The 19240-nt window shown below is 50.1% G+C and overlaps 3 protein-coding genes across 9 annotated transcripts in view; 1 reads left to right on the forward strand and 2 right to left on the reverse strand.

The window, feature by feature from the left end:
* The window catches only part of vti1a (vesicle transport through interaction with t-SNAREs 1A), a 101802-nt gene extending 99737 nt beyond the window's left edge, over positions 1 to 2065 (reverse strand). For 2 of the 5 annotated variants that reach the window (XM_023839626.2, XM_023839623.2), the window contains exon 1: positions 1870 to 2064. In XM_023839626.2, the coding sequence (XP_023695394.1) occupies positions 1870 to 1963 (94 nt within the window). In that variant the 5' untranslated portion in view covers positions 1964 to 2064. Of the gene's footprint in view, positions 1 to 1869 lie in introns of all 5 variants that reach the window. The other 3 variants (XM_023839624.2, XM_023839627.2, XM_023839625.2) reach the window with 2 other exon arrangements.
* A 240-nt stretch (positions 2066 to 2305) lies between these two features.
* Positions 2306 to 8349, forward strand: zdhhc6 (zDHHC palmitoyltransferase 6). The gene is made up of 11 exons (XM_023839622.2): positions 2306 to 2398; positions 3306 to 3849; positions 4362 to 4453; positions 4721 to 4880; positions 4988 to 5149; positions 5230 to 5283; positions 5589 to 5756; positions 6246 to 6287; positions 7279 to 7424; positions 7885 to 7931; positions 8069 to 8349. The coding sequence occupies exons 2-11, from the start codon at positions 3583 to 3585 to the stop codon at positions 8170 to 8172; spliced, it is 1242 nt and encodes a 413-aa protein (XP_023695390.1). The 5' UTR covers positions 2306 to 2398; positions 3306 to 3582; the 3' UTR covers positions 8173 to 8349.
* On the reverse strand, positions 7970 to 19142 carry acsl5 (acyl-CoA synthetase long chain family member 5). 3 transcript variants are annotated; one of them, XM_072703676.1, is made up of 23 exons: positions 19072 to 19140; positions 18590 to 18734; positions 16995 to 17165; positions 16620 to 16728; positions 16252 to 16316; positions 15080 to 15181; positions 14697 to 14796; positions 14245 to 14423; positions 13879 to 13911; positions 13732 to 13783; positions 13370 to 13443; positions 13128 to 13205; positions 12702 to 12836; positions 12184 to 12318; positions 12007 to 12102; positions 11304 to 11376; positions 11001 to 11089; positions 10774 to 10890; positions 9419 to 9562; positions 9181 to 9282; positions 9022 to 9093; positions 8779 to 8941; positions 7970 to 8243 (listed from the first exon to the last, which is right to left on the reverse strand). In XM_072703676.1, exons 3-22 carry the CDS (start codon positions 17148 to 17150, stop codon positions 8804 to 8806), a joined length of 2049 nt encoding a protein of 682 aa, XP_072559777.1. In that variant the 5' UTR covers positions 17151 to 17165; positions 18590 to 18734; positions 19072 to 19140; the 3' UTR covers positions 7970 to 8243; positions 8779 to 8803. The 3 variants fall into 3 exon arrangements, with proteins under 3 accessions (XP_072559777.1, XP_072559779.1, XP_072559778.1); XM_072703678.1 differs by lacking the exon at positions 8779 to 8941 and having other exon boundaries at positions 19072 to 19142; XM_072703677.1 differs by lacking the exon at positions 19072 to 19140 and having other exon boundaries at positions 18590 to 18744.
* Between the last annotated feature and the right edge of the window lie 98 nt (positions 19143 to 19240).

Genomic DNA, 19240 nt, shown 5'->3' on the forward strand with positions numbered 1-19240 from the left:
CAGAGGGCCCGACACTCACACAGGGACTAACCAAATTGGGCAGAGGGCCAGACACTCACACAGGGACTAACCAAATTGGGCAGAGGGCCCGACACTCACACAGGGACTAACCAAAGCGGGCAGAGGGCCCGACAGTCACACAGGGACTAACCAAATTGGGCAGAGGGCCAGACACTCACACAGGGACTAACCAAATTGGGCAGAGGGCCCGACACTCACACAGGGACTAACCAAAGCGGGCAGAGGGCCCGACAGTCACACAGGGACTAACCAAAGCGGGCAGAGGGCCCGACACTCACACAGGGACTAACCAAATTGGGCAGAGGGCCCGACACTCACACAGGGACTAACCAAAGCGGGCAGAGGGCCCGACACTCACACAGGGACTAACCAAATTGGGCAGAGGGCCCGACACTCACACAGGGACTAACCAAATTGGGCAGAGGGCGTGACACTCACACAGGGACTAACCAAAGTGGGCAGAGGGCCAGACACTCACACAGGGACTAACCAAAGTGGGCAGAGGGCCAGACACTCACACAGGGACTAACCAAATTGGGCAGAGGGCCAGACACTCACACAGGGACTAACAAAAGCGGGCAGAGGGCCCGACAGTCACACAGGGACTAACAAAAGTGGGCAGAGGGCCCGACAGTCACACAGGGACTAACCAAAGTGGGCAGAGGGCCCGACAGTCACACAGGGACTAACCAAAGAGGGCAGAGGGCGCGACACTCACACAGGGACTAACCAAAGAGGGCGGAAGGCCAGACACTCACACAGGGACTAACCAAATTGGGCAGAGGGCCCGACAGTCACACAGGGACTAACCAAAGTGGGCAGAGGGCCCGACACTCACACAGGGACTAACCAAAGAGGGCAGAGGGCCCGACAGTCAAACAGGGACTAACCAAAGCGGGCAGAGGGCCCCACACTCACACAGGGACTAACCAAAGCGGGCAGAGGGCCCCACACTCACACAGGGACTAACCAAAGCGGGCAGAGGGCGCAACACTCACACAGGGACTAACCAAAGTGGGCAGAGGGCCCGACAGTCACACAGGGATTAACCAAAGCGGGTAGAGGGCCCAACACTCACACAGGGACTAACCAAAGTGGGCAGAGGGCCCCACACTCACACATTGACTAACCAAAAAGGGCAGAGGGCGCAACAGTCATGCAGAGATTAACCAAAGCGGGCAGAGGGCCCGACACTCACAAAGCAAGCACACAGTACTGTCTGACATTTTTATGACGATGATTACATTGTAGAGTACATTATTCACGTCTTGTTGTCTTATTCTGTTTGCTATCATCCTTTCATTCTGAGAGCTGCACACGTTCCCGTGGCCCCGGTCGCTGCAAATAAAATCGCTGCTTCACTGTACTCTGTTCTATTCTCTCCTATGTAATCGCGATGTAAATGTACTGTACTGGGAGCCACAGACAGGCGGAGCTCGTAATGATAAAAATGTGGACTGTCTGCGCGTCTCCCAGGACCGGGATGGGAAACACTGCTATAGACTTTCGAATGCCGGCTGTATTTCAACACACTGGGACTATATGACTGCTGACACACTACAACCGGTTACGGACAACATGAAGTGAGCATTTAAATCGAGAGGCCGGTACACCTGCCTAATTAAACCAAATAACTAGCGTTATATTTAAAGCTACCCGTCATGGTAACAGTGGGATAATCTTCTAGAATACGACATCCATTTGACTCTTGAGGCAATCGGAATTTTTACCGTTGTGAAATCTCGGTGTAAAACATTTCAAGTAATATTAGCTGCGGGCGAACTGTTGACAAGCACTAGCTGAAGGCAACCGGCTAACCAGCCGTCAAGCTTAGCTTAGTTAACCTACCTCCAGCGAGCTTGGGAATCCTCCCTATTTTGCTGGTTATTTCTGCCGTCAGAGTCGCGAAGTCCTGCTCGTATGTTTCAAAATCCGACGACATGACGGCCTTTACAGTTCAAAAGTAATTCGACAGTTCGAGACCAACAACACGAAGTCAACAATCCGCTAATCGTCAGCGATGCGTCACTTCCGGAGTTACAAACAAATATGTCTGATCGTAAACTGAGGTGTAAGTGACGACTGTTGTTCAAAAACTCTTCTAAGTGCCTTGTTTTTATAAAATACATTTCTGTAAGTAAAAATATTATTCCACGTTTTCTGTGTGTCCTTACCTAACAAATTAATACTACAGTTGTATTTTGTAGGTGATGTTGAACATACGCGCAGGCTTGTGTGAAACTTGACCTACGATTAATTAGCCCTGACTCGGCTCAGCTTTTGGTCACTAAAATGGGCGGACGGATAATCGTGTAACACTTTCAGGAAGTATCTGGTGAAGCAGGCGAGAAGAACAAACCAGGAAGTAACAGGGGAGGTTGGTTTCCTTTAAAGGAACAGTTAACAAGTGAAAAAATGCCTTTTCTGCAATATAAAATACCTTATCGTGCATGTTTAAACTATTCTTTACTAAATGTGAAGAACATGGTGTATTTTCCTGACATTTATCTTATGTAAGCTGTAGAGAGTATGCGGCTTTATGGTGATCACATGAGGTGTAAGATGACATGGAAAAACATGAGACAGGCGGTAAAAATGACTGGAAAGAGAACGCCGGCAGAAAACTGCAAAAAGAAATATGCTCACTTATTTTAGATTTAAATAACATATGTCATTTCGATTTCATCTTGATAAATTTGTGTTACTTGATCGTTGGTGCGGTTTTCCGCGTAAAAATCAGTTCTATTTTTATTTAGCAGGATGTCAGATTAGCTGAACATAAAGCTCCTCACTTCACACAGGAAACATGGCCAATTAATTACAAAATGTAATCGTTTGCAATGATTATCATACAAACCTTTATTGGTTTGTTGCTGCAGATGATGAGATTTGACCTGTAATAACACATTAGTAGCATGTGGTATACTTGCATCTGTATCTACATCTGTAATTATATTAAATATCAAATATATTTTATTTACGTTTCTGATGAATGTTATGTATGTTTCTGAATTTAGCGAATTAACTTGAACCTTTGATAGTCTGTTAATTTGGAAATTTATGGTCTAGCTTTCTTGTTCAGTGATTACGTTCCTGGGCAGAAAAACAAGGTGTTTATGCGTTAGTGTGTCATGACGTTTTTGATTAAATGGGAATTAGTCTGTTTTACAGGGTTTCTATTTTTTTGTATTTATGCTTTGATGGGCTCACATTTGCTGTGCTAGATGACACAGTTGTAACTCTGATCATAACACTGTAAATAAGGCATTGGTTGTTTCCTGCAGCTGGAAGGACGGCCTCTCTCATGTGAACAGGATGTTCGCAATAATGTTGAAGGAGGATGCTGCGGAGCATTGGAGCAGAGGACTCTCGGACACAGACGGCTCGGATGATCTGTGACGAAGCGTCTCTGTGGGAACTATTGATGATAAGACTCAATCCTTCATCATCATCTTTGCAATTTTCTTCTTCCATTTTGATTTTGCGGGGAGGGAGGTGAGACACACACGTACGCCCCTTCGCCCTGCCATCTTGATACTGCCATCAGCATCCTACACACAAATGAGTATCCTGTCCTACGTCGTCAAGCTGGAAAACCTTCAGGAGCTCCGTAGGTTGTGCCACTGGGGCCCAGTGATTGCACTGTCTGTCATCGGGGTGTGCTCCTCTGTGGCCATCCTGGACTCTGTTATCTGGTTCTGGCCCCTTGATACCACAGGGGGGAGCATCAATTTCATCATGCTCATCAACTGGACTGTGCTTATCCTCTACAACTACTTCAATGCCATGTTTGTGGGTCCTGGCTACATTCCTCTTGGCTGGAAGCCGGTATGTGGCCGCCTTACCTGGTTTCAAGCTGCTCGTAGAATAGAGGCAGCCACCACAGTGGTCAGAGGGATAGTGTGTACTGACCATGAATGTGTCAGTGTGACAGGAAGACAGTGTAAAATGTATGGACTGTAACTGGCAGACTGTGTAGCATGCATGCTGTGTGACAGGCAGATGGTGTAGCACACGTGCAGTGTGATGGGCAGACAGTGTAGCACGGATGCAGTGTGACGGGCAGATGGCATGGCCTGCGTGCAGTGTGACTGGCAGACGGCGTGGCCTGCGTGCAGTGTGACGGGCAGACGGCGTGGCCTGCGTGCAGTGTGACGGGCAGACGGCGTGGCCTGCGTGCAGTGTGACGGGCAGACGGCGTGGCCTGCGTGCAGTGTGACGGGCAGACGGCGTGGCCTGCGTGCAGTGTGACTGGCAGACGGCGTTGCCTGCATGCAGTGTGACAGGTAGACATTGGCTTGGCTAAAGGACCTGTGATGGATTCGGTTTCCCCCCGACAGGAGAATGTTCAGGATTCTCCGTACCTGCAGTTCTGCCGGGTGTGTCAGGGATTCAAATCGCCACGGTCCCACCACTGCCGCAAGTGTAACAGGTGAGACACAGGTGTTTGTGCAACACATTGTCACACTCGTTATCATGAATAGCAGTGCATTCAGCAGCAGCATCAAATCAGGCACCTTTCATTCTGTCTTATGTAGTGTGATCACTAAGACTGCAAGGCCAGTAAAAGCAGTGGGGAATTTTGCAGCTAGCTAACATGATAGTGAATCATACTGTCATGCTGTGCTGGTTCTAACATCCTGTCACTGTAGCTTGTACATAGCAGCTAAGATGGTGCCTGGCTTGTTTCGTCTCCCAGGTGCGTCATGAAGATGGACCACCACTGTCCTTGGATCAATAACTGCTGTGGCCACCTGAACCACGCCTACTTCACCAGCTTCCTGCTTCTGGCCCCGCTTGGATGCGTCCATGCAGCCTTCATTTTCATTATGACCATGTATACCCAGCTGTCTGATAGGGTGAGTGTGAGGGTCACGTCCTCGTGTCACGTCCTCGTGTCATGTCCCCTCTCATTCCCTTGTCCTTCTTGTCCTCTGAGGTGCATGGTTCTGACCCTAACCCGCAGATCTCGTTTGGCTGGAGCTCGGTGAAAATCGACATGAGCGCCGTGAAGTGGAGTCCCCAGGCCATCATTCCGTTCAGCGTGCCTGCCTTCGCCGCCACACTCTTCGGTCTGGGTCTGGCACTGGGCACCACCATCGCTGTAGGCATGCTCTTCGTCATACAGGTACACTGTGCTCCTGCTGCAGGTAACACTCATGCTCTTTTTCCTGTAATCAGTCTCATCGCTTTTCACTTTTCATTCAGATGAAAGTGATTTTCAGGAATAAGACTTCGATTGAAGCCTGGATTGAGGAAAAGGTGAGTGTCCTCAACCCTTGTTGGATGGTGCAAACCCTCGCTCTCTCACTCCATCGCTCTCACAGTTTGTGCCACATGGCGTGTTGATGCACTACAATGAAATTTCCTTCCATTTCAAACAAACATAGCATAGAGCACTTGGCAAAACATACCGGAGCCACTAGGTGGCGTTGTGCTTTAGGAGCAAAGAAGCCCACAGAAACACTATCACACAGCACACCAGTCACTCAACCAGAGCGGCCTAAGTTACTTTGAAGCCACATAAAAGCACTACATAATTCACTTGGAAAACGTTTGGTTCACAGGCCAAAGATCGAATCCAGTACTACCAGACCGGGGAAGAGTTCATCTTCCCATATGACCTGGGTAGCAGGTGGGAGAACTTCAGGCAGGTGTTCACGTGGTCCGGAACCCCTGAAGGAGATGGGATCGAGTGGCCAGTGCATGAGAGGTGCCATCAGCATACTCTGACGGTACGTAGGTCTGAGCCTGTGCCTCAGTCCATCTCAGTAGGAGTCTTTGCACAGTGTCTGCATGCATCTCTCTGACTGACTGACCACACACCCTGACGGGATTAGGCCTGTGTCTACAGAGGCTACAGAGACCTGACAGCGCTTTAGGATGCAGAACCATTCTTGATGAAGCAGTCATACTTGCACTGCACACACAACACACATGTATGTCAGTATTCATAAAGGCATGAGGGCTCAAATGGGAATGGAGCGTTCCAGTCTGCTCTGGACACACATTTGATTGTGTGCTGCTGCATTCAGAGTTGTATCATAGTAACCGTAGACTACATACGTCATTGTTTAACAATTCACATCTGCTTTTAGACCTTTAGCTGACAGACTATCTGCATTATACTGTATATGGACCCCAACTTTAATGTTTATGCTCTTGCGGAGCGAGAGCCTGGCAGCAGCCCTGACTTCCTGTGTTGCCTTTTTTTCATCTTCCAGATCGAACAGCTAAAACAGAAAGCTGACAAGCGGGTGCGAAGTGTAAGTAGCTGCATTTCACATGTTTGCCCATAGTGGTTTACTATGGCCTGTGCCTGCCTGTGCCATAGTGATTCACTGTAGCCTGTGCCATAGTGACTCCAGGGCTCCAGGCTAACTTTTTGCATTGGTTGTACTGGTGCATGTAATTATTTTTTTAGGTGCACCCAAATTGTGGCCTTTCTAAAACTCAAATGACTCAAGTGTGAGCTACTCTTAGATATGGATGTGTCTCTTAGACCAGTGTTTCTGAAACTGTACATTTACAAATGTTTTAAAGGTATTTTTATTATTAAGAAATCACATTTACCTTGAGAGTATAACTGACATGTTTTATAAGATTATCAATATATACTTAGATCAATAGTGGCACTAAGCTTTAATAAAATGGGCCTATATCAATGAATGTTTATGTGCTTTATTGTTTTTAAATTGTTTACATTTTGCCCAACAATGTTACCAACGAGTTTCCTTAGACCCACCCCTTCTCTGCCTTTAATTGGCTCTGATGCTGAAAAAAAACAGATAAACCTGCAAAATTTTAGGCACACCAGTGCAACCAAGGAAAAAATGTAGTCAGACTGGACAGATTTTTGGTCACATGTGCACCTCATACCTGTTTATGCTGTAGCGATTCACTGCTGCCTCTGCCTGGCTGTGCCATAGTGATTCACCATGGCCTCTGTCTGTGCTATCATGATTCTTTGCAGCCTGTGTCTGTCTGTGCCGTAGTGATTCCCTGCACCCTGTGCCTGCCTATGCCGTAGTTATTCACTGTGCTTCTGTGCTTGCCTGCGCCATAGTGATTCACCATGGCCTGTGCCTGCCTTAATTGTTTGCACTCTCTGCAGCCTGTGCAGCCTGTACCTGCCTGTCACATGCCTTGCACGAGAGCCATTTGGTACATGACCCGCGCACTGGTTCTGCTCACTGGAGGAACCTGCCTGTTCTTTCGGCCAGTTTAGTCTCTTTGTGCTACCTGCTGACTCCTCAGGTCCAGTATCGGGTGATCGAGGACTACAGTGGTGCCTGCTGCCCACTGGGGAAGGGTGTGCAGACATTGATTAGGACACCATGCACCGAGGAGCCCAGGATCCCACTCAGCCGTGGGGAGACAGTGTTCGCCACCAGGGGGACCAAGTGAGTTTGGGTAGATCCAGCAGATCACAGCCGCTTGTACATGCTACCTCAGTTATTTAAATGTGCAGCAAGCACTCTGTCACTAAACTAGCCTTTCTTTTATCTGCACACCATTTCTAGGCCTTAAACTCTTCCTGGTCAGTCCAGGGCCTAGTCTTGCAACAAATCCAAAGTACTTCAGTGCTGGATGTTCTGTTTGAGAAGTTCAGATAGCAGAGAAGTTCAGCTACGTCATTTGAGATCCAGTAGACCACAGCTGCCTGCACATATTACTCCAGTTATTTAAATGTGCATCAGCACAGTTCACTTTATTTAGACTGACTCTGCAGCGGAGTGTCAGCACAGTGCAGCTGCTGGCTGTGCTGCATTAACGCGCCTCGGTGACGGGGCGTAAAGCTGCCAGGGGCACACGGGTTGGGCGGCTCAACTGAGGCTTCCCTCCCCTCCTTTGCTGCTGCAGGTGGTGGATGTATGGAGACAAGGTTCTGGATGAAGATCAGGCCAAAGGTAGGGGAGCCAGAGGCAGATACACTCACCACCAGCTCTTACTGTTGCACTACTTTATTTGACCATCTGCGTCAGACGGTTAGTGTTTCCTGGTCAGTGTGAATGAGGCCCTGATGCCTCGCCTGGTGCCCTTCCAGCCGGCGGCCGCATGCGGGGGTGGTTCCCACGCCGCTGTGTGGAGAAGTGCTTATATGACGCGGCCAGCAGCTCGGCGACTGGCAGCGGCAAGAAGGACGACTGACGCTCCACCTGGGGCCTCCCAGGGGGGGACCCTGCTCCTCTTGCTCCCACGGCTTAGTCATGGTCTTCTTGCTGTTTTTTTGTACAGGAAAAAATGACTCGTTTTATTTTATTATATTTTCTAAAACTGTCACCTGCACTGTTGATTACAGGAAATAAATGACCCAGATTAACAGGCTGTCTGGAACCTTCCTATTTCTCCCTTTTCATTCATTGTATTCAAGTGTATTGCTGCTACACAAAGAGGTGGTTACCCTCTGGGATGCAGTTCTGGGGAATCTCATCCCGTCTCACTGGATGTTAGCGTACGGGTCGCCCCTACCTGTGGGCCCTGGCCTCATCCCGCCTCACTGGATGTTAGCGTACGGGTCGCCCCTACCTGTGGGCCCTGGCCTCATCCCGTCTCACTGGATGTTAGCGTACGGGTCGCCCCTACCTGTGGGCCCTGGCCTCATCCCGCCTCACTGGATGTTAGCGTACGGGTCGCCCCTACCTGTGGGCCCTGGCCTCATCCCGCCTCACTGGATGTTAGCGTACGGGTCGCCCCTACCTGTGGGCCCTGGCCTCATCCCGCCTCACTGGATGTTAGCGTACGGGTCGCCCCTACCTGTGGGCCCTGGCCTCATCCCGCCTCACTGGATGTTAGCGTACAGGCTGTCAATCTGACTCTTGAAGAACTTGGTCAGTTCGGCCCGCTTGGCTTTGAGCGTGGGTGTCAGCAGCCCATTCTGGATGCTGAAAGGCTCTGGATGCAGGTGCAGCTCTTTCACCTTGACGTGCGTTTGGGGTATATGTCAGCTGTGATTGTGTTTCATTTATACAGGAAGATGCGCACTGATTGGTTACTCACCTGCTCAAAGGATTTCAGTCCTGCCTCCTTGCCCAGCTTCACCAGGTCTGAGAGGATGGCTTTCTTTAGCTTCTGTGTGTGGTGGGACAGGATGATGGCAGGTGAGTGACCCCCCAAGCAGATGTGGGGCAGTATGCCTGTGAGTGCTGGGTCTCGTACCTGGTTCTGGCACAGCTCCTCCAGAGAACCTTTGACCCCCAGCTTTACAGCAAAGTCTGGCAGTACTTCAGGGTCAGGCACCACGATGCCAACAAGACTTGACTGAGGGAAAGTGGGAGGAGCATGTGAGGTCATCCAGAGAGCAAACGAGACCCCACCCTCTGACCCACCATGTGAAATGTGCTTCATGAGAACATTGGTGAGGTGGAGGCGGCTGCAGACTGCTCCCACAAGTCACCTGCAGGCTGTCTCCGTGCACAAAGACCTGGGCGACAGGGCCACTCCGCACATACACATTCTCTATCCGCTCAGGGGCAATGTACTCCCCCTGGGCCAGTTTGAAGATGTTCTTCTTCCGATCGATGATCTTCAGCACACCACTCTGGAGAAGACAGAAGGTGAAAGACAGAGCAGATGAAAGCAGGGAGGAAAGGAGCAGAATGCTGCTTCGTCTCACCCTAAGAGGCTCCTACCCATAACCTAATGACAGAAATCTCTGGAACACCAGGGTAGACTGAAGCAGACCCCCAATGTCCCTTGGAGAAATTAATCAACAAGTTAACTACTCTACTCCTTCATTGCTGTCTAAGAACAGCAGAAGAACAGCATACAAAGTGTGTCAACTATGTAGGTTCCTTACTATACAAGATTCAAGACTGAAATATAGTACATGCCTTTGTATACAGTAGGTTAGACTGCTCTGTTATCTGGGAGCACACACGGCATATTAAACCTTGCAGCATATTCAAAATGCAGCAGCTTGAATTGTCACCAGGTGGAATGGTTTGCCAGCATGTTAAAGCAGCCAAATCCTTCTGTCTTTAAATCTCCTATTACTAAGACCTATTACTTCAGTTTAGTTTCCTCATGTAACGTGCTGTTATACATGCCATTTCTATCTACCATGCTTGTCCATTAATGTGTCAGTGCATGTTCTGATCATCCATGCTCTCTGCCTTCCCACATGTCTGGATGGTATCCAGGGGCGGTCACCATCTGAGCTGGAGTCCTGTTTCTGTCCCATAGAGGGGTGACCTCATAGATATGACTTATGAACTGTAACATCATGGGTGCAGCCTTCAGTCCACACCCTACACAGGCCAGTGTGGAGAACTGACTCATTGATGGACTTTGGCTTTGATTTTGATCACAGTTTACACTTTGCTTTTAGAAAGCAAGCCCACTCATGTTTGGGGGGAGGGTAAGGCAGCCAGTTCACCTTAAACCACCAGACGTTTTTCTTCTCCCTATTTGGGAGTTTTTGGTTCCTCTCCTGTGTTCGTTGTCACCTGCCTTCCTTCCTTCCTTTCTTTGTTTTTCCTCTTCCCTGTATTTCTATTGTTCTCTCTCAATGATGTTGCATTGTATCACAAGACACCCATGTAAAGCACCTTGGGGCGAGACTCTTGTGAAAGGTGCTATATAAAAATAAATTGGGGCAATTGGACAGCAGTGTAATGAAACCTACAGCGATTTGACAGCAGCAAAACTAAAGCTGGAGTCGGTCGGCAGCTTCATAAGAGATGGGTTCTGAGTGGCCATCATAGGTATTTTTATGTGGACAAGGTGTCGGTGGGGCGGTTGATGACATACCGGCATCCATTTGCCAATGTCGCCTGTGTGCAGCCACCCATCCTGGTCCAGGGCCTCGGCTGTCCGCTCCGGGTCCTTCAGGTAGCCCTTGAAGATGTTTTTACCTTTCAAGCAGACCTGGCAAGAGACAGTGGCATATTGTACATTATAACTGCTGATTACAAAGGCCCCTCTACAGACACCAACTGTCACGTGAGAAGCATCTGGATAAGCAGGCAAAGGGTTACCTCTCCCTCGCTGTTGGAGGCAAAGTAGTTCATTTCTTCAACATCCACTAGCTTCACCACATTGCAGTTTATTGGGGGTCCCACATGTCCTAAGTGCAAAGACGTGTGTAAAACAGCTATTTAATGTGTCACTAATTTGTGCAAATGTATTGGATGTATTATGGAAAGATGATTATTATCTATACATGAAAAAAATCAAAATTCTGACCTTATGCAAAAGGCAGGAAGTCAGCAGCAGGAAGTAGCTAGTCGGATGCCTGAAGACTGACAACATACCGAAAACTTTACCTACAGGTGATTTACCTGCTGTCCAGTCACCTGGCAGTGTAAATGTGCAGCAGGCAGTGCACTCAGTCTGACCATAACCCTCGAAGATCTACAGAAGTGGAGAGCCGCAATTAGTTAGCACTGCTGCTCCCATAGGCCAGATTATCACAGGCCAGAATGGCACAGGCCAGACTGGCACAGGCTAAATTAGCACAAGCCAGATTGACACAGGCAAAGTTAGCACGGGCCAGAATGGCACAGGCTAAATTAGCACAAGACAGATTGACACAGCCCAGGTTTGCATAAGCAGACTGGCACAGGCTAAGTTAGCACAGGCCAGAATGACACAGGCCAGGTTCACATAGGCCAGACCTGCACAGGCCAGTGGCCTGTACTACAAAGAGGGGTTACTGGCTAACTTGTCGGATTTAAGGTAGTCTGGGCAAAATGTAAGTGAACGAATATGAAGTCCATTTAAACTGTGGTACCTTAAATCCGACAAGTTACCCCGATAAGCCAGTAACCCCGCTTCGTAGTACAGGCCACAGGTTATCACAGGCCAGACTGACACAGGTCAGGTTCGCATAGACCAGACTGGCACAGGCCAGGTTAGCATAGGCCAGACCACAACAATTACAGCTGCAAGCACCCCAGTATGACACAGGCTTCATCCCTCCCATTGCTGCCATTTTAGATCATGTAGCCCTAAATTTGAAGAGTAATCAAGAGGACAGGTCACCTGACAGCCCAGGCTGGCCCGGAGGAAGTCGAGGACAGTGGGAGAGATGGGTGCAGCCCCCGTGATAATCGCACGGACACGGCCACCCAGTGAGGCCTAAAGGGAAGTTATACCTTTTTAGTTTACCTGCCATGTGCATTTCATGTGACTGTAGCATCATGTGATCATTGGCTGCACCTGCACTTTGGAGAAGATGAGCTTGTCCCAAAGACTGTTGTTCCTGATGACTCCCTGCCGGACCTCATTCAGCTTCTGCTTCACAGCCAGATTCAGGAGGCATCTTTTAAGTGGAGTCTGAGCGCCGCTCTGGACCTGAAAGGTGGCAAACCATGACGGAGGCTGAGCCATAGCATGGGAGCACATCAGCCCTCCCCTGACGGTGACCGAGGCGCCGCCATAATGTAGGAGCACGCCGGCCCGCCCCCGGAACTTGACCGAGGCGCCGCCATAGTGTAGCAGCGCGCCGGCCCGCCCCGGAACGTGACCGAGGCGCCGCCATAGTGTAGGAGCGCGCCGGCCCGCCCCGGAACGTGACCGAGGCGCCGCCATAGTGTAGGAGCGCGCCGGCCCGCCCCGGAACGTGACCGAGGCGCCGCCATAGTGTAGGAGCGCGCCGGCCCGCCCCGGAACGTGAACGAGGCGCCGCCATAGTGTAGGAGCGCGCCGGCCCGCCCCTGACCGTGACCGAGGCCCACCTTGTCATAGATGCGGTTGAGCAGACGGGGCACCACAGGGAAGACAGTGGGCTGCAGCGTCTTCATGTCATCGGGAAGCAGCTTGATGTCTCCCTGGAAAAAGCCCACCCTGCCTCCAGCACCATATATCGCCGTCTGCAAGGCAGAAGATGACCATCGCTCTCCATCCCGCTTATGTGACTTTATTACATCAATTAACTGAGCCATGCAGCTAACAAAGGAGCCACCCCAACCCTGGCTAGACCCGGCAGTTTGTGGTACAGCACCAGTATGGCTGCAGTATGGCTTGGGTTCAGTTCAGATCTCGGTGGCAGTGGAAAAGCAGTATTAGTGTACCAACGTTATGAAGCTGATGGGCCGAGAGCAGGGTGTGAGCTGTAGGGAGGGGACGACTTGGGCTTCCTACACAGACCAAGCATGTCATACCTGAACAACCCTTTCAAACATGTGAGCCAGGGGAAGGAAGGAGATGGAGACATCCTGGGGAACCGGGACAAAGGCCCCCTGAAATTAGGAAACACATCCTCAAACCAAAGCACCAGAACATGATGCTCTTACAGTTGGGCTTTGTGCTTTGTTTCCTGCCTCCAGAGATAGGGAAACAGGAAGCATTACTGGCACACACTGTGATATTGATGCCAAAGTGAGTAAGAAGACAACAAGCTAACCTCAATGCTGCGGAGCACAGCTGCTGCGTCAGACACCACGTTCTCATGGGTGAGCATAGCCCCCTTGGGGTCACCTGCGATTGCAGTAACATCAGTGGAGCATGTAAAACAGAGCAGCTCAGACATGCCATAAAACACGGAAAGCCCCAAAAGCATCCAGTGCGTATCTGTACCTAACAGGGCTGCTGACACTCCACTAACTCACGCACATACTTATTAATGCAGCGTGTAAACGCAGGAGAAAGGTAGTGGGCTGGAAGCGGATGTCTGTGGTGTATATGGACCCAGAGTGAGTTGGGTCACTGTGTCTGCCTGTAAATCCTCGTGGTCTTGGTCGGCTGCATACTGCACTATGACCGCACCTGTGGTCCCACTTGTAAAGCACACGATGCTGAGGTCCTGCGGCTCCGGCGGCTATGAAGGAGATCACCGTGAACCATGACTTCAGCAAAGGACAGTAAATGCCAGAGCTAGTTTTATTCGGAAAATGCAAGAGTACTGTAACTCACCGCTGGCTTTTGTAGGTGATCTCTTCCCAGGTCCTAAAAGACAGAGAGTATCACTGTTATGTTATTGTTTTTCCTGTCATTCTGGTCATTCCAAAGTAGAGAAGGAGCAGCTCTCTTCCTGGGATTAGCCACACCATCCGAAACCTACAGGGATCTCATTAATGTGATGATTAGGGAGGGTGGCCAGATCTGTCCGCTGAGGTTTTGCACTTGACAGAAACGTTTTAGTATACGGCTGAAGTGCTGTCCTCATACCTCCAAGGGTCCAGCGCCATGTCCTTTGACTGCTTCTAATGCAATAGGTAGGTAAGCCCCCACTGGCCCTACTACCCATAGTACAGCACCAGGCCCCCCCGGCCCTCCTACCTCCAGGTCTTTCTGAGACAGCACTGTGACACCACACTTGTGGCCCCTCTCTGTCAACTCTGGCGCAAAGGCATCCATGAGGATGATGGTTTTCAGAACAGGCGTGAGCCCTTTTTCACAGTTCGCCAGCAGCGTCTCTGCTTTGTCTGGCTTGTCGCAGATCACTGTGGAGATCTCCGCTGATGGCAGTATGGAAAGGGACCGGATTATGCCAGCCACTCAGCTCTGCCTTTATTTATGTACACATACAACAAGGGATTGAACCAGTCCAGCTCAGTTATCCTTATTTATTTTAAAGATAATATAAACTGGTTCTTGTACAGGGGCGGACTATTTTCTCTGAGGGTCATAGGCTGTCATGGAAACCGGCCCCAGTTTCTGGGGTCCCAGGCAGCTACCTGACTGTGCCTCATGGTAAGTCTGCCCCTGTACTTGTGGGTAGGATTAGTTACCTCTGTTGATTATGAAAACCAGAGCCTCAGGTCCCAGGGTGTCATACAAAGGAACCACCACCATGGAGTAGGTGTAGCAGGCCAGCTCCGCGATGATCCACTACAGGAGAGTCCATCACATGGCACATAAGCCCACAGCAATGATAGGATTCTATGGATTCTTCTAGGCTATTCAAGGTCATGTGATGTCTGAGGGACACATTTCAGTGCATCTGCTAACTGCGTGTTGATAAAGTCTTTGTGGGAGATGGTAACACTGATGATGTATTACAGGCTATGTTGTACTAGGCTCTGAAATGCTTGTTTGGAGAAACTAGTAGTTGATACAGCATGATACAGCTGATACAACATCCCTCAAGTTTGATGAGAAATGCAGCCTGGACCTCTGGGCGGTTCTGTGCGAAGATGCCGACAAACTGCTCCTGGGATGGAGTCAAGCCTTGATACAGCAGCCCTGAGCCCAGCTGCTCCGCACGACGCAGCACCTGAAACATCCAGAGTCAAAGGTCAGATGCTGCAATGAGTGGCCAGGCCAGACGAGGAGGCCGGGCCAGAGGGGGAGACTCGGCCATAGGGGGAGGCGAGGCAAGAGGGTGAGGCGGGGCCAGAGGGGAAGGTGGGGCAAGAGGGGGAGTCCGGGCCAGAAGGGGAGGTGGGGCAAGAGGGGGAGGCTGGGACAAAGGGGGAGGTGGGGCAAGAGGGGGAGGCTGGGCCAGAGGGGGAGACTCGGCCATAGGGGGAGGCGAGGCAAGAGGGTGAGGCGGGGCCAGAGGGGAAGGTGGGGCAAGAGGGGGAGTCCGGGCCAGAAGGGGTGGTGGGGCAAGAGGGGGAGGCTGGGACAAAGGGGGAGGTGGGGCAAGAGTGGGAGGCTGGGCCAGAGGGGGAGACTCGGCCATAGGGGGAGGCGAGGCAAGAGGGTGAGGCGGGGCCAGAGGGGAAGGTGGGGCAAGAGGGGGAGTCCGGGCCAGAAGGGGAGGTGGGGCAAGAGGGGGAGGCTGGGACAAAGGGGGAGGTGGGGCAAGAGGGGGAGGCTGGGCCAAAGGGGGAGCTGGGGCAAGAGGGGGAGGCCGGGCCAAAGGGGGAGGTGGGGCAAGAGGGGGAGGCCGGGCCAGATGGGGAGGTGGGGCAAGAGGGGGAGGACGGGCCAGATGGGGAGGTGGGGCAAGAGGGGGAGGACGGGCCAGAGGGGGAGGTGGGGCAAGAGGGGGAGGCGGGGCCAGAGGGGGAGGCCGGGCCAGATGGGGAGGCGAGGCAAGAGGGTGAGGCGGGGCCAGAGGGGAAGGCCGGGCCAGAGGGCTATGGCTCCTCGAAATGATGAATTATAAGAGGCAGCAGAGAGCACAATGCATGGGGGGCGGGGGGGAGGTACACCATAGAGGGGAGGGTATACCCTGGGGAGGAGGGTTACATCCTGGTGGGGGGAGGTACACCCTGGTGGGTGGGTACATGCTGGGGGGTACATCCTGGTGGGGGGGGTACATGCTGGAGGGTACGTCTTGGTGGGGGAGGTTCACTCTTGGGGGGTACAGATTGAGGGGTACAGACTGGATATTACCTGCTTGTATTTTAGCCAGTGGTATGGCTGTCCTGACTTCCGGTAACCCAGACACGGTCCATTGCCTGCGGAGAACAAAATGCTGCCCAAAAAACTGGAAGTCGGCCAAATAAGAGTGCTGTCCTGACTCAGGAGAGAGCCGTGCTCTGCCACCTCATGTGCGTGTCCCTCATGGCTTTCCAGGTCCTAACCATCACCACCTCACACTAACAGTGATAATCAAGCTGCTCTGCCTTCGAGTTCCCTCCAGAGTCAATAACTTTAATCACCTCAGAGGTGTTATGGAAGCTGGGGTCTCCTGATGCATGTAGACCCTCTGGAAGACCTTGTTCACCTTAGAGGTGTTAAGGAAAGGCAGCTGGAGTCACCTGATGCATGCAGTCCCCTCTGGAAGATCTCATACAGCGTCTTAGCATCTTCGTAGTAGTAGGACACCAGCTTGTCGTCTTTCAGCAGAGTGTTTTTCCTGGCGCCATCCTGCAGAGGGACACACCAGCTCCCTACTGCATATGATCCGCTGTCTTTGCCCTGAGATATCCCCCATAAGCCCTGGGAGCTATGCCAGAGGTCAGGGGTCATCAGGAAATGTGCATCTGTCTGCCCCCTTCATGATAGTTAGAGTGCCATTCTTATTCAGCATTTTAATATATAGACATTTCAGATATTAAAAATGAAATATAGTATGTCAATGACTAAATCAGAAGCAAACATGGTAACTCCAGTTCATCATGGCGACAGCTCACCCTGATACCGACGGTCTGCTGGTTCAGGTCTACAGGCGCTCGAAGTGCCTCGGGCCGAGTGTTTAGCCAAAGCAGTGCCGCTGCACCCATGCTAACCACAGCCAAGAGTACTGGCGTGGGGAGGGGTGAGAACAGGAAGTGGAGGACGGCTTCCATGCTGCGGTCTCCTGGCTGAGGAGGTGCACCAGAAAGGGCTCATTAAGGATGCTGATCAAGGGCAGGGCAAATGACTTCATGCTAAACATGAATGACTCTCTGTTCAGGATCAGCCCTCTCCTTTGATGTGTGTTTTGGGTCATTATCTTGCTGAATAAAGCACTGGTCAGTCACCAACTCTGTCACCAGGAAAGCTGCCCCCCCCCCCCCCCCCACCCAATGGAGCGCCCTCCCAAAGTGCGCAGACCTCAAACCCTCAGCCTTCCTCGTCTCACACAAACATGCCATCTGTAGCCGCTTGTTTTACATTTTTATATATTCACTCCCGTGGATAAGGAAGGGCACAGATAACCCTGTAGGTGTACTCAGACGTTTGACAGATACTCTATGTGTGACGTCGTTACCAGTGTATGAAAGTGTGTGTCTATGAGATTATCTCTGATGACACAGACAGCATGCATCACTGCAGACAGTTGTTTTTTTTTTTTTAATTACAATTATGGTTTTCTAGACATGCGTTAATAGCAATTAACTAGACACTAAAGGGTGTCCTTCACTGCAGTAAAGCAGAAACACACTGGTATATTGAACGAATGAACAACATACTTTCAATATATAACAATGAATAGTAACAAGTAGCAAATAGATCAGATTAAATTAACTAGTCTTTCAAATAAATGTTCACTTTTGATCTTTAAATTGTGTATCAAGTAAAGGAATGAGCAGTAAATGGATGATCTGTGACCTCATTCACATTTCTGATGTTAAGGTGACATACGCCTGTGGCCTCCTGGTCTGCATTCCAAATCATCCTCTAAAGGCTTAGATGTATTTGACATGGTGTGTGTATCACAGTCTGGCCACTGGGGGGCACAGTGATTGATTTGTTGTGCTGTCAGTGGTCTGCCGGCCTTTCGATAGTGACCGTGTCTGGAGAAAGAAGCAGAGTGAGCCAGTGGCTCCACAGAGAATAAATGGCGTGGGAGTGAACTGGAGTAAAACGTGAGGCACTGAAAGGATGGAAAACATGGGAAGGAAACAAAGAGATCAGGACTTATTTACTGTTAGGAAAGCATCTCACTGAAGTTTTCTTTATAAAAAATGCACTAAGCACAACCATCATTGAAAGCGGTTTGTTTTATAAGCATCAAATACAGCATGTATTTCGGTTAGCATTAGGCTGTTTGCAGAGCACATTCAGATTTGTTGGTGGCTCTGTAATGCACCTTGTGTAAATGTAAATAGTAGAAAAAGAGTTATTTTAGTAAGTTGTACATATTTTTTTTGTTCAGAATAAATAATTAGACTTATATCTGATATTGAGCTTAAATTTTACCTCATATTCCACCTCCTATAAAAATACTAGGATCCCATTGACACACAGCTTTCTCCTCTGATGAGGACGCGGCAGAGAATTCGGCTGTGCTCCCTCTTCTTACCTCTGTCAGACAAATCTTGAGATGGCCTCTGGGCTCAGCAGAGTTGTTTCTGAGGTCCTCACAGATTCTCACAGAGTCTTCAAGCCAAACGAAGAAAGAAGAGGACGCGTCTCGGCTGGGATCACTCAAGGGATGGACAACACACCTACGACTTTTGGACTTTAGTAATCTTCTTACAGATAAAAGGGCTTGAATAAAACTACAGACATGAGCAGGGGGCAGTGGGCCAACAATGAAATCACTACAAATTCACTTTTCTAGAGGAAACAGCTTTAGAAGAACCATCAGTGGATTTTGCTGAAAATAGAACAAATTAGATCAATGCTCATCAACACCACGAACCTGTGCCGGATAAGATTGATTAATGTATGCAATTATTGTAGGTTTCACAGTATGTGGTATGTGAATTACATTTCAATCGTTATTGTACAACACAATGTGGAGCGTCATGGCAGAACTGTGGTTAGCAAGATGCCCCAAACCTTTGGGTCCAAGTCTCCTCCGTGACTCTATGTGTGTGAAGCTTGCATGTCCTCCCCTTATCGTCGTGGGGTTTCCTCCGGCTACTCTGGTTCCCTCCCCCCCCCCACAGTCCAAAAACACATTAAGGTGAATTTGAGCTGCCAAATCATCCACAGGTGTGAATATGTG

The sequence above is a fragment of the Paramormyrops kingsleyae genome, chromosome 20 (genome assembly GCF_048594095.1).
Source record: "Paramormyrops kingsleyae isolate MSU_618 chromosome 20, PKINGS_0.4, whole genome shotgun sequence".
In the NCBI taxonomy this organism is placed as follows: domain Eukaryota; kingdom Metazoa; phylum Chordata; class Actinopteri; order Osteoglossiformes; family Mormyridae; genus Paramormyrops; species Paramormyrops kingsleyae.